Source organism: Cervus canadensis, chromosome 9 (genome assembly GCF_019320065.1).
Source record: "Cervus canadensis isolate Bull #8, Minnesota chromosome 9, ASM1932006v1, whole genome shotgun sequence".
Lineage (NCBI taxonomy): Eukaryota > Metazoa > Chordata > Mammalia > Artiodactyla > Cervidae > Cervus > Cervus canadensis.
The window spans coordinates 15,961,187-15,973,674 of record NC_057394.1 but is presented as its reverse complement, the minus strand read 5'-3'; the positions used below and the strand labels follow the sequence as shown (position 1 = coordinate 15,973,674).

The 12,488-nt window shown below is 41.1% G+C and overlaps 1 protein-coding gene across 2 annotated transcripts in view; it reads left to right on the top strand.

The window, feature by feature from the left end:
- The window catches only part of LOC122447587 (ATP-binding cassette sub-family C member 4-like), a 405,286-nt gene that overhangs the window by 346,721 nt on the left and 46,077 nt on the right, over window positions 1–12,488 (top strand). For both annotated transcript variants that reach the window (XM_043478281.1, XM_043478282.1), the window contains 4 exons: window positions 4,777–4,896; window positions 6,075–6,185; window positions 7,116–7,222; window positions 10,862–11,053. In XM_043478281.1, coding sequence (XP_043334216.1) covers window positions 4,777–4,896; window positions 6,075–6,185; window positions 7,116–7,222; window positions 10,862–11,053 — 530 coding nt within the window. The remainder of the gene's footprint in view (window positions 1–4,776; window positions 4,897–6,074; window positions 6,186–7,115; window positions 7,223–10,861; window positions 11,054–12,488) is intronic.

The window sequence follows — 12,488 nt, the reverse complement described above, 5'->3', positions numbered from 1 at the left end:
TGGTGCTGAATTCTCTCAGCATTTGCTTGTCTGTAAAGCTTTTGAATTCTCCTTCATATCTGAATGAGATCCTTGCTGGGTATAGTAATCTGGGTTGTAGGTTATTCTCTTTCATTTCTTTAAGTATGTACTGCCATTCCCTTCTGGCCTGAAGGGTTTCTATTGATAGATCAGCTGTTATCCTTATGGGAATCCCTTTGTGTGTTATTTGTTGTTTCTCCCTTGCTGCTTTTAATATTTGTTCTTTGTGTTTCATCTTTGTTAATTTGATTAATACGTGTCTTGGGGTGTTTCACCTTGGGTTTATCCTGCTTGGGACTCTCTGGGTTTCTTGGACCTGTGTAACTAGTTCCTTCCCCATTTTGGGGAAGTTTTCAGCTATTATCTCCTCGAGTATTTTCTCATGGCCTTTCTTTCTGTCTTCTTCTTCTGGGACTCCTATGATTCAAATGTTGGGGCATTTCACATTGTCCCAGAGGTCCCTGAGGTTGTCCTCGTATCTTTTGATTCCTTTTTCTTTTTTCCTCTCTGCTTCATTTATTTCCACCATTTTATCTTCTACCTCACTTATCCTATCTTCTGTCTCCGTTACTCTGCTGTTGGTTCCCTCCAGAGTGTTTTTGATCTCATTTATTGCATTATTCATTTTTAATTGACTCTTTTTTTATTTCTTCTAGGTCCTTGTTAAACATTTCTTGCATCTTCTCAATCCTTGTCTCCAGGCTATTTATCTGTAACTCCATTTTGTTTTCAAGATTTTGGATCATTTTTATTATCATTATTCTAAATTCTTTTTCAGGTAGATCCCTATCTCCTCCTCTTTTGTTTGACTTGGTGGGCATTTTTCATGTTCCTTTACCTGCTGGGTATTTCTCTGCCTTCTCGTCTTGTTTAGATTGCTGTGTCTGGAGTGGGCTTTCTGTTTTCTGGTGGTCTGTGGTTCCTTTTTATTGTGGAGGTTTCACCCAGTGGGTGGGGTTGGATAATTGGCTTGTCAAGGTTTCCTGGTTAGGGAAGGTTGCGTCAGTGTTCTGGTGCGTGGAACTGGATTTCTTCTCTCTGGAGTGCAATGGAGTGTCCAGTAGTGAGTTTTGAGATGGGTACATGTGTTAGGTGTGAATTTGGGCAGCCTGTATGTTGACATTCAGGGCTATGTTCCTGCATTGCTGGAGAATTTGCGTGATATGTCTTGCTCTGGAACTTATTGGCTCTTGGTTGGTGGTTGGTTCCAGTGTAGGTATGGAGGCTTTTGGTCTCTTATTACTTAATGTTCCCTGTAGTCAGGAGTTTTCTGGTGTTGTCATGTTTTGGGCTTAAATCTCCTGCCTCTGGATTTCAGTCTTATTTTTCCAGTAGTCTCAAGACTTCTCCAACTATACAGCACTGATAATAAAACTTCTAGGTTAATGGTGAAAAGATTCTTCACTGTGAGGGATACCCAGAGAGGTTCACAGAGTTACATGAAGAAGAGGAGAGGGAGGAGGGAGATAGAGATGAGCAGGAGGAGAAAAGGGGGGACTCAAGAGGAGAGAGACAGACAGATCTACGCAGTTCTCTGTTCCCAAAGTGTTCTCCATAACCCAGACCCCCACAGAGATTCACAGAATTGGATTGGGAAGAGAAGGGGAAGGGAGGAAATAGAGGTGATCTGAGGGAGAAAATGGAGAGTCAAAAGTGGGAGAGAGTAATCAACACACTCCTGAGTAAAAATGGGTACTGAATATTGGATTCTTAAATGTCCAGAATTGATATCAAATACTGAAAAACAAAGAATAAAAATCTAGAGTAGAGGTTAGACTTAAAAATACAATATTAAAAACAAAAACAAAAACACAAAAAAATTTAGAAATATATATGAAGTTTGATTTAAAAATAGGGCCTCTTCTTTTTTTTTTTTTTTCAGCGTTATAGTGAAATGAAAATGAAAATTAAGGAGTAACAGAGGAGTAATAGAGGACTTTAAAAGAAAATAAGAGAAAAACAAAAAATAAAATTTTTTTTCTAATTAAAAATATAGTAAAAATATATGAAAATGAAAGTTAAGGAGTAATGGAGGAGTAATAGGGAATTTTAAAAGAAAATAAAAGAGAAAAAATTTTAAAAAGAGAAAAGAAATTAAAAATTTTTTTTAATTAAAAAAATAAAGTAAAAATATATCTAGGAATTTCTCTGGAGCTGTTGCAGTCAGTGTGGGTTCGGTTTAGTTTCAGATAGCTCCTCGTTCCAGCTTACACTTCTCCATATCTATAGGCCCCTTTCAGTGTAGTTGGTGTTACATACAGGGATTTTAATCTGTTGCACCGGTCACTTCTGAAGCAGTTCCTTTTGTTTATTTGGTTTCTGTTTGCAGGTCTCTTCAGTATCTAATTTCCACCCTGACACAGGCAGGCGGAGATGGTCTCTTGTTTAGGTTTGCTTGTTCAGTCGTGCTGTGGGGAGGGAGGAGCGCCGCAGACAAATATCACTGGCGTGTGTGGGGAGCACTCGCAGTGTTCCAGCCACACTGGGTTTGCCCCCACTCATGGGTGTGTGCTTTCCCATCTACACTGCTCAGGCTCCCGGCTGCTCTATATGAAGCAGGCCCGGCGTTGCATGCAGTTCCAGTTTTTGGGTACTCCACAAAAGCGCGGACTCAGTTGGGCCTGAATTTTGTGCCTTCCCTGGCCCAAGCAGCTCAGGCAGCCAGAAGCTTGACAGGCGCACTCTCCCCGGGTGCGTTACGCCTTATCCCCTCCGCAGTCCCAGCCTCAGTTTCCACACGCTCCGGTCCGGTGCGCCTTGTGTCTGTTCTGGGGAGCTGGTCTCTAGCTGCCACCCTCCTAGTGGATGTCAACCATCCAGAATCTCAGGAAGTCTTTGGTTAGAAACTGGGAACCTGTTTGCAGTTTGGTACTCCCTTGATTCTTATCCCTCATCATTTTATAAAGTCTCAGTAGCCTCCTGCAAGATAAGTGATCATAACTTCCTCTAAACACCTGGGTTTTACTAACAGTTCTTCTTTAGGAGGGGCTTCCAAGGTGGTGCTAGTGGTAAAGAACCCACCTGCCAATGCCAGAGGCATAAGAGACAGGGGTTGGATCCCTGGGTCAGCAAGATCCCCTGGAGAAGGATATGGCCACCCACTCCAGTGTTCTTGCCTGGAGAATACATTGACAGAGGAGCCTGGAGGGCTATGGTCCATAGCGTCTCAAAGAGTTGGAAACAACAAGCAACTTAGCACTCATGCTTCTCTAGGAGATGCACAGGTAACAAAGCGATGTCCGTATTTTCTTCTGTTAAAACACAAGTTATCACTCATCCCAGACAGAGATCACAGGCTCACTATATGCCTATGACAACAGCAAGTTACATCCTCGTTCATGGTGGGGGATGAGAACAATAAGAAATCCTCCCTGCCTGGGAGCCTGCACCCCACCTGTTCCCTGATGGGCAGGAGCCTGACCCTGGTGCTCGTGGTCAGTGGACTCAAAGAAGATGGCAGGAAACGAATGACCAGTCATGTGACACGAGATCCCAAACCCACATGAAGTCACTCAAGAGAGAATGGACACTGAGGCCACTGTCAGATTCTAAAAGGGTGATGTGTGTCACATGTCACAGTGACCTCCAAACACCAGGACAGGTATCCAGCAGGGCAGTTATGAAAACATCCATCAGGTCCCCAGAGTGGAAGTCAAGACTATTCAAAGACTCCTCGTCTGCTGGGTCCTGAGGCACAAGGGCGGTGCAGTACCAGGTGCTCCATGACCCACACAGAGACTCCTGGCTCAGGTGCGGGGAGAGTACCATAATGGGAGAGATGGCAGACTGTCCACTCCCTTACTCGTCTTGCCTCTGTCCTATGTCTGGCTCTGATCCAGGGTAAGGGATGTACTGACTCTATCCCAACCTTAGGTTATTCATCTAAGGAGGAGATAGCACACATGTTGCTCATCAAACTTCATCTTGGTGAGGACTCTAATAAGGAATTAAAATTTGGAATGCCACTTACTCAAAATTAGTGAATAATACTCAGCCATGAAAAGGAATGTAATACTTCCATTTGTGGCAATGTGTATGGACCTAGAGAATATTATTCTTAGTAAAGTAAGTCACAGAAAAACATATGACATGACATCGCTTAGACATAGAAGCTAAAAGATAATATGGCTCAGAGACATAGAAACAAACTTATGGTTACCAAAGTTGGGGGAATGAGAGGGAGGAACATATTAGGAGTATGGGCTTTATACACACTACCACTTGAAATAGGTGAGTAACAAAGATTTACTGTAAAGCATAGGGAATTTTTTCAGTATCTTATAATAGTCTGTAATGAGCTATAATCAGAAAAAATAACTGAATCTCTATACTATATACCTGACATGAACACAATATTGTGAATCAACTGTGCTTCAATATATTTTAAAAATATGAACAATTTCCACCTGGAAAGATGCCAGAAGAATTTGGAGGGAGGCATGTTTGAGGAGGACCTTGATTAAAGAAGTAGTAAAGAATTCCAGCTGTGATTTGAATGAGGTCAAAGAAAGGTTCAAAGAGAATCTTTCATTTCTAGGTTTTTAAAGTGAAGGTTGGTGTCAGCAGGAGTTTAAGGATCACATGGAGAATCCTCTCCAGAAGGGATGTTGTCCCTCCTCCCCCAGGCAGCCCACCAGGAAGCCACAGGTGTGCCCTTTGGCGGGACATGTGACCATAAAGCCCAGGAGGCAGTGGGTTTCCTTGCATCCAGTCTCCCTGACTTTCTCTGTCGTGTGTCTGCCTCTGCTTCCCCAGCTCGGAGCCCAGTGTTTTCCCACTTAGCATCTTCTCTCCGGGGACTCTGGACCATCCGGGCGTACAAAGCCGAACAGAGGTTTCAGGAAGTGTTCGACACATGCCAGGACTTGCACTCAGGTCTGTACGTTTCTGAAAGTGATTTCAAAGGATGGGATGTGCTGCCTTCTGAGGCCTGACCTCCCTCTCAGGTGGTCTTGCTGGCCAGCTCCTCTTTCTATGTGCCCCATTGTCCTTCTCTGCACACCTGCCTCCCCTACCTCTTCCTCTCAGCATCCCCTCTGTGCACCCTTTTTCCCCTCTCATATGCTCTGTTTTTCTCCCCTGACTGCCTTGCATTGTCCTTCCATCACTGTGCCCTGTGACTTTCTGTCCCTTGAGGACAGGAGTCAGCAAACTTTCTTCTGGCAAAAAGCTGGATAGAAAATATTGTAGGCTTTGTGTACTGTATAGTCTCTATTGTAACTACTCACTACGGAGACAGGCAAAGATAATACATCAGCAAATGGCTGTGGCTGCATTCCAATAAAACCTTATTTTCAGAACCCACTGGTGGTTGTTCTTGGCCCCCAGGCTGTAGTTTGCCAGTTCTCTTTTCAGAGCATGCAGGGTGGCTGACATGATTGAGGAAAATCATTTCCTGATCATCAGATTTGCTGCCGACTTGATGTGTGGTATTCTTTGTATCTCTGAATTTTTTTTTCCTAGGTAGAAATTTCAGAATTTCCTCTAAGTCTATAAAAATTTGGCCTATCTTTCCAATCTTTATTGTACTTTGAAGGTAAAATGGCATTTCAAAAGACACATGCTAATCTGGTTAGCTCATGGTCATTTAGATACTGGCTCCTGAGAATAAACACTGTGCAGGGCTCTGTAGTAAATGCAGAAGGTGCAGAAAACAGCAGAGCTGTGCTGTCTGCTGTCTGAGAGCTGAAAACAGTTGACCCTGTGAGAGGATGATCTTCACACTGAAGCCCAGCACTGCAGGAAACACAGCAGTGAGACCATTTCCCATCTTCTTTATTAGAATCATGTTTCTGTTTATAACCCACGGGTTGAATTTTTTGGTTCATGCTCCCCACAAAGCCCCTGAACTAGTTCCTATGTTTCCTATACGTTGTCTTGTGTCAAAATGTAGCTTTCAGGAATATTCAGGCTCCTTAGGTGTGTATCTTTGTTGTTCTACCTTGTGTGAAAATCTCTTGTATTTCAACTGAACAAAATGCTCTCCCTCTTTAGAAGCAGCTAACATGGTTTTTCTATTTATGTACTATGCTTCTTACGGTTCACAAATCCAGAGGCTTGGTTCCTGCTTTTGACGACGTCCCGATGGCTCGCTGTGTATCTAGATGTAGTCTGTGCCATCTTTGTCACTGTTGTTGCCTTTGGGGCCCTGATTCTGGCAGAAAGTAAGTACAGATTTGAATAAGGTACAGGTTTGTGGTATGCTTACAGTTTATAGTTTTGTTTACAGTTATTAAATATTGCCACCTCTTCTAATATCATATACTGTTTGGTTCTAATGAATTGTTTTAAAGTGTTTGCAGCATATGATTCCACAGTGTGGCCCATATGAAGTCATTTGTGTCTTAATATGAGACTTTTTATCATTTTATCTTTTGTTGAATGGGTTGAAGTCTACACAACTGTAGCAAGTTGATCTTCTGAACATTCTAGGTAGTATCTTGTAGTTGGGAGGAGAGAACCAAGTTTACCATTAAGCTTTTCCTTCAGCTTAGAGGTTAGGTTTTAGCTTTAGGGCTACTCAAATCTCTTGGTTGTAGGTGCCTGGTACACTGGGTTAAGAAAGACTTTCTGCAGCGAAGAACAGTGTCCAACTGTGTGGGTACTAGATGAGTTGTTGTTGGTGTGTGTGGCATGAATTCGCCATCCCTAATGATTCCATATTAACTGCATTGAATCTTTAATATGGAACAATGAGAGTAGTATTTTAGATTTAAAAGCACTTGCTCTTAAAACCTATTGCCTTGTTTTTGTGGTTTCAACTGCAGCTGCGTTGGATATGTAGAAAGTTATATTACCTAATGGTTCTTGCAGCCATAATGATGGTAATCTGAATAATGACTTGATTCTTCACCAATATGATATTGTCACATATATGTCAGTCCTGATGGGATTAATAAACACATCTCACAGTCTTTCATAGTCATTTTTCCCACTGTATTATGATCTCAATCCACATAGTAAAAGTATGTATAATACGATCACAACATGAATGACTGAAATATGATAAAGGAGTCTTCTTTGTAAAGTTACAGAAGGAGCTGGGCAAGGGTTTAAGAACCATTCTGACTTGATTCCTCTTCTTCCTTGTTTAGGTTTTAACCCCGGGGAGGTTGGCCTGGTGCTCTCTCTCGCCCTCATACTCATACTCACGGGGATGTTCCGGTGTTGTGTTAGGCAAAGCATCGAAGCTGAGAATATGGTGATGTTTACCTTATCATTCTTAACTTTTTCAAATCTCCTGGCCATTATTAGCTGGCATAAAAACAATTCTTAGGTAGAACCGTAAAATTCTTGTTTTTACATCATGATTAACAGAGGTTTTTTGTTTGTTTGTTTGTTTGTTTTTGCATCCTCTTCCATCTATTTAAAGTTAATATAAAATAAAATATATATATGTGCTTTTCTCAGTCTTATGTGTGCTGTGTCAGCAGGTCTTATATTCATCACAAACTGTCTTCAAATATAATAAATATCTCTGCAGGAGAAATGTTCTGAAATCCTACAGAGAATAAAAGCTAATTTCTTAGTGGCTTTTTTAAAATCTTTGTTTCTTAATAGATAATTCCTCATTGTTGGTTAAGATAAAGGATTCAGTATTTTGAGATTTGTTTATTTAATTAGTAGATTCCTCCACTCCCATTTTAGTATTTGTTCTTGTGTGTGCCGAACACCTGAATTTCCTGATGTCTCTTCTTGCTGGTCAAATAAGCTCCCTCTCAGAATGCTCTATTAGAATTGTGGAGTTTTGCCACTTTAAGAGACCTTAGTCAATATGTAAATTATAATCTCTTTTGAATATTTTCACCTTCTCCCAAAGAGAGAAAAACAAATAAATGAAAACTTTCCACTTCTCGCTTTTAATAAAGCAGCAAGTGACTAATTATTAAAATGAGGTTTGGTCAACATATTAAAAAAATCATACACCATGACCAAGTGGGCTTTATCCCAGGAATGCAAGTTTTCTTTAATATCCGCAAATCAATCAACGTAATACACCACATTAACAAATTGAAAGATAAAAACCATACGATTATCTCAATAGATGCAGAGAAAGCCTTTGACAAAATTCAACATCCATTTATGATTAAAACTCTCCAGAAAGCAGGAATAGAAGGAACATACCTCAACATAATAAAAGCCATATATGACAAACCCACAGCAAGCTTTACCTTCAATGGTGAAAAATTGAAAGCATTTCCCCTGAAATCAGGAACAAGACAAGGGTACCCATTCTCACCACTACTATTCAACAGTTTTGGAAGTGTTGACCACAGCATTCAGAGCAGAAAAAGAAGTAAAAGGAATCCAGATAGGAAAAGAAGAAGTGAAACTCTCACTGTTTGCAGATGACATGATCCTCTACATAGAAAACCCTAAAGACACTACCAGAAAATTACTAGAGCTAATCAATGAATATAGTAAAGTTGCAGGATATAAAATTAACACACAGAAATCCCCTGCATTCCTATATACTAACAATGAAAAAACAGAAAGAGAAATTAAGGAAACAATACCATTCACCATTGCAACAAAAAGAATAAAATACTTAGGAGTACATCTACCTAAAGAAACAAAAGACCTATACATAGAAAACTATAAAATACTGATGAAAGAAATCAAAGAGGACACAAACAGATGGAGAAACATACCATGTTCATGGATTGGAAGAATCAATATGGTCAAAATGGCTATTCTACCCAAAGCAATCTATAGATTCAATGCAATCCCTATCAAGCTACCAACGGTATTTTTCACAGAACTAGAACAAATAATTTCACAATTTGTATGGAAATACAAAAAATCTCGAATAGCCAAAGTAATCTTGAGAAAGAAGAATGGAACTGGAGGAATCAACCTGCCTGACTTCAGACTCTACTACAAAGCCACAGTCATCAAGACAGTGTGGTACTGGCACAAAGACAGAAATATAGACCAATGGAACAGAATAGAAAGCCCAGAGATAAATCCACGAACCTATGGACACCTTATCTTTGACAAAGTAGGCAAGGATATACAATGGAAAAAAGACAACCTCTTTAACAAGTGGTGCTGGGAAAACTGGTCAACCACTTGCAAAAGAATGAAACTAGAACACTTTCTAACACCATACACAAAAATAAACTCAAAATGGATTAACGATCTAAATGTAAGACCAGAAACTATAAAACTCCTAGAGGAGAACATAGGCAAAACACTCTCCAACATGAATCACAGCAGGATCCTCTATGACCCACCTCCCAGAATATTGGAAATAAAAGCAAAACTAAACAAATGGGACCTAATGAAACTTAAAAGCTTTTGCACAACAAAGGAGACTATAAGCAAGGTGAAAAGACAGCCCTCAGATTGGGAGAAAATAATAGCAAATGAAGCAACAGACAAAGGATTAATCTCAAAAATATACAAGCAACTCCTGCAGCTCAATTCCAGAAAAATAAATGACCCAATCAAAAAATGGGTCAAAGAACTAAACAGACATTTCTCCAAAGAAGACATACAGATGGCTAACAAACACATGAAAAGATGCTCCACATCACTCATTATCAGAGAAATGCAAATCAAAACCACAATGAGGTACCATTACACACCAGTCAGGATGGCTGCTATCCAAAAGTCGACAAGCAATAAATGCTGGAGAGGGTGTGGAGAAAAGGGAACCCTCTTACACTGTTGGTGGGAATGCAAACTAGTACAGCCACTATGGAAAACAGTGTGGAGATTCCTTAAAAAACTGGAAATAGAACTGCCATATGACCCAGCAATCCCACTTCTGGGCATACACACTGAGGAAACCAGATCTGAAAGAGACACGTGCACCCCAATGTTCATCACAGCACTGTTTATAATAGCCAGGACATGGAAGCAACCTAGATGCCCATCAGCAGACGAATGGATAAGGAAGCTGTGGTACATATACACCGTGGAATATTACTCAGCCGTTAAAAAGAATCCATTTGAATCAGTTCTAATGAGATGGATGAAACTGGAGCCCGTTATACAGAGTGAAGTAAGCCAGAAAGATAAAGACCATTACAGCATACTAACACATATATATGGAATTTAGAAAAATGGTAACAATAACCCTATATGCAAAACAGAAAAAGAGACAAAGATGTACAGAACAGACTTTTGGATTCTGTGGGAGAAGGCGAGGGTGGGATGTTTCGAGAGAACAGCATGTATACTATCTATGGTGAAACAGATCACCAGCCCAGGTGGGATGCATGAGATAGGTGCTTGGGCCAGGTGCACTGGGAGGACCCAGGGGAATCGGGTGGGGGGGAGGTGGGAGGGGGGATCGGGATGGGGAATACATGTAACTCCATGGCTGATTCAAGTCAATGTATGACAAAACCACTGCAATGTTGCGAAGTAATTAGCCTCCAACTAATAAAAATAATTGAAAAAAAAAATGAGGTTTGGTAACCGTCCAGTTCTGCTCATCTATAGCAGATGGTCCTTCTGTAGCTGCACATTACTGATTGGTGTCCATAAGTATTCTTTTCTTAAACAAAATTCCCTTATTTTTTTATTCAGGTGTGAAAAGTGGATCAATAAAATCTTTGCATTCATTTCTGTAATTCTTTTAGTTTTCATATAATACTGAAGGAAGTACCTGTAAATGACAATGTTACAAGACCATGAACAAATTTGTGAATTGTCAAAGGCCTCATAAAACTCCTACTTCTCTCCTTTGTGGATGCTAAGACCTGAGATCTTCTGAACCATGGAAACGCTGATGTAAAGATATAAAAGCAGAAGGTTTCGTTCACAGTCTCTGAACATCCATAAGCAACACCCTCCTTTCCTAACTCCTGTGTTGTCTTATGTATTTCAGATGATTTCAGTAGAAAGGGGGATTGAATATACAGAGTGTGAGAAAGAAGCGCCCTGGGAATACAAGTTTCGACCACCACCAGCCTGGCCTCATAGAGGAGAGATTAACTTTTACTATGTGAACTTCAGATACAGCTTAGATGAGCCTATGGTATTGAAGGACCTGACATCATACATAGTCTCAAGTGCAAAGGTTTGTTTAAGCCATTTGCTTCTTTAAAATCCAGTGAAAAATTTAGTGCTAAATCCACTGTTGGCTTCCTTCTCAGTGAGTCCAGAGGATTCTCTTGGATGCAGATTAGAGCAATGACATTATACAAGAATCCTTCTTGGAAACTGACCATGGGATGGGGATCCCAGCATTTCTTTCCCTGGGTTATGAGTTCACGCATGGTGGTGTTGGCCCTGGACTCTGGAGCTGGAGTTTAACCTGACCCAGGACACTATACATGACACCTGATTATTCATACAAAGTCTGGGAAGTGAGCCCTGGCTCCCTTCACTAACTCTCCCAATATCTCTCCACTTTCCTCCTTTCCATCTTTTCTTCTTTGTATTTCTGAAATCTTCTCTTATTCCTATGTTACTCGCTGGTTGCAGCCTCCTCCTCTCTCCCTTGGCCCTTCCCATAGACTTGTCCTCCACTCACCTACACTGCGCTGTCATCTCTCTGCCCTCCCTCCCACAGATGACTTCTTTCTTTAGCACAGATCTAATCCTTATTGGCCTAGTTGACCTGTTGCTAGAACCATAGTGAAGCCCTAAGTCCACTTTAGCAGGGGCTGTGGGATGAGCTTGTAGCGAAAAGTGAGGAGCCCAGAATTGACTCAGTCAGGGGTGAGGAGCCAGACCCTGCAGGTGGAGACAGGGCCCAGAGATGCACTCAGAGCAGATGAGAGCTAATTGAAGGGAGCAGAGAAAGATGCACTTGGGAGACGGCAGGGAGGTTTGTGATCTGGTCCTGTCAGCATCCATGTCTGCAAGTGATGTTCCTATTTACACTCAGGTTGGGGCCTTTGACTGGGACCAGGGCAGAATCTTGAAGAAGAGAATAAACCAAGACACGCAACATGGTAGGAAGCTCTTCCCCACCTGCCTGTTCATCACTGAGTCCTAATGTGCTCACAACCTCTACACTCAGGCCATGTGTAGATTCTCCCAAAGCACCATGTCCTGCCTGCTTCCAGTGTGCACACACTGCCCCTCCACCTCAGAGACCCCTCCCTTCTGTCATCTAGATGGAGAAAGTCTCCTCATTTTCACAGTCAACTCTAATGTATCTGCCTATTCAGGCCCCTCTTTGCTTCTACAGCATCTTATATATTCTTTCAAGATAGGGCTTATGGTACACCTGTGCTCATAGCAAACAAAAGTTGGAAGCAACTCAAGTGTCCATGATGAAAGTGACAGATGAATGGATAAGCAAATATGGTATATCCTTACCATTAAATGATATTTAGCCTTAAAAAAGGAAGAAAACAATGACTATCGATGAACCATGAGGTTATCATGACATATGAAATAAACCAGACATGAATGGATCCAATAACATATGATTCATTTTTTATGAGGTTCCTGGAGAAATCAAAGACAGAGAGTAGAATGATGGTCCCCAGTGACAGAGGAAG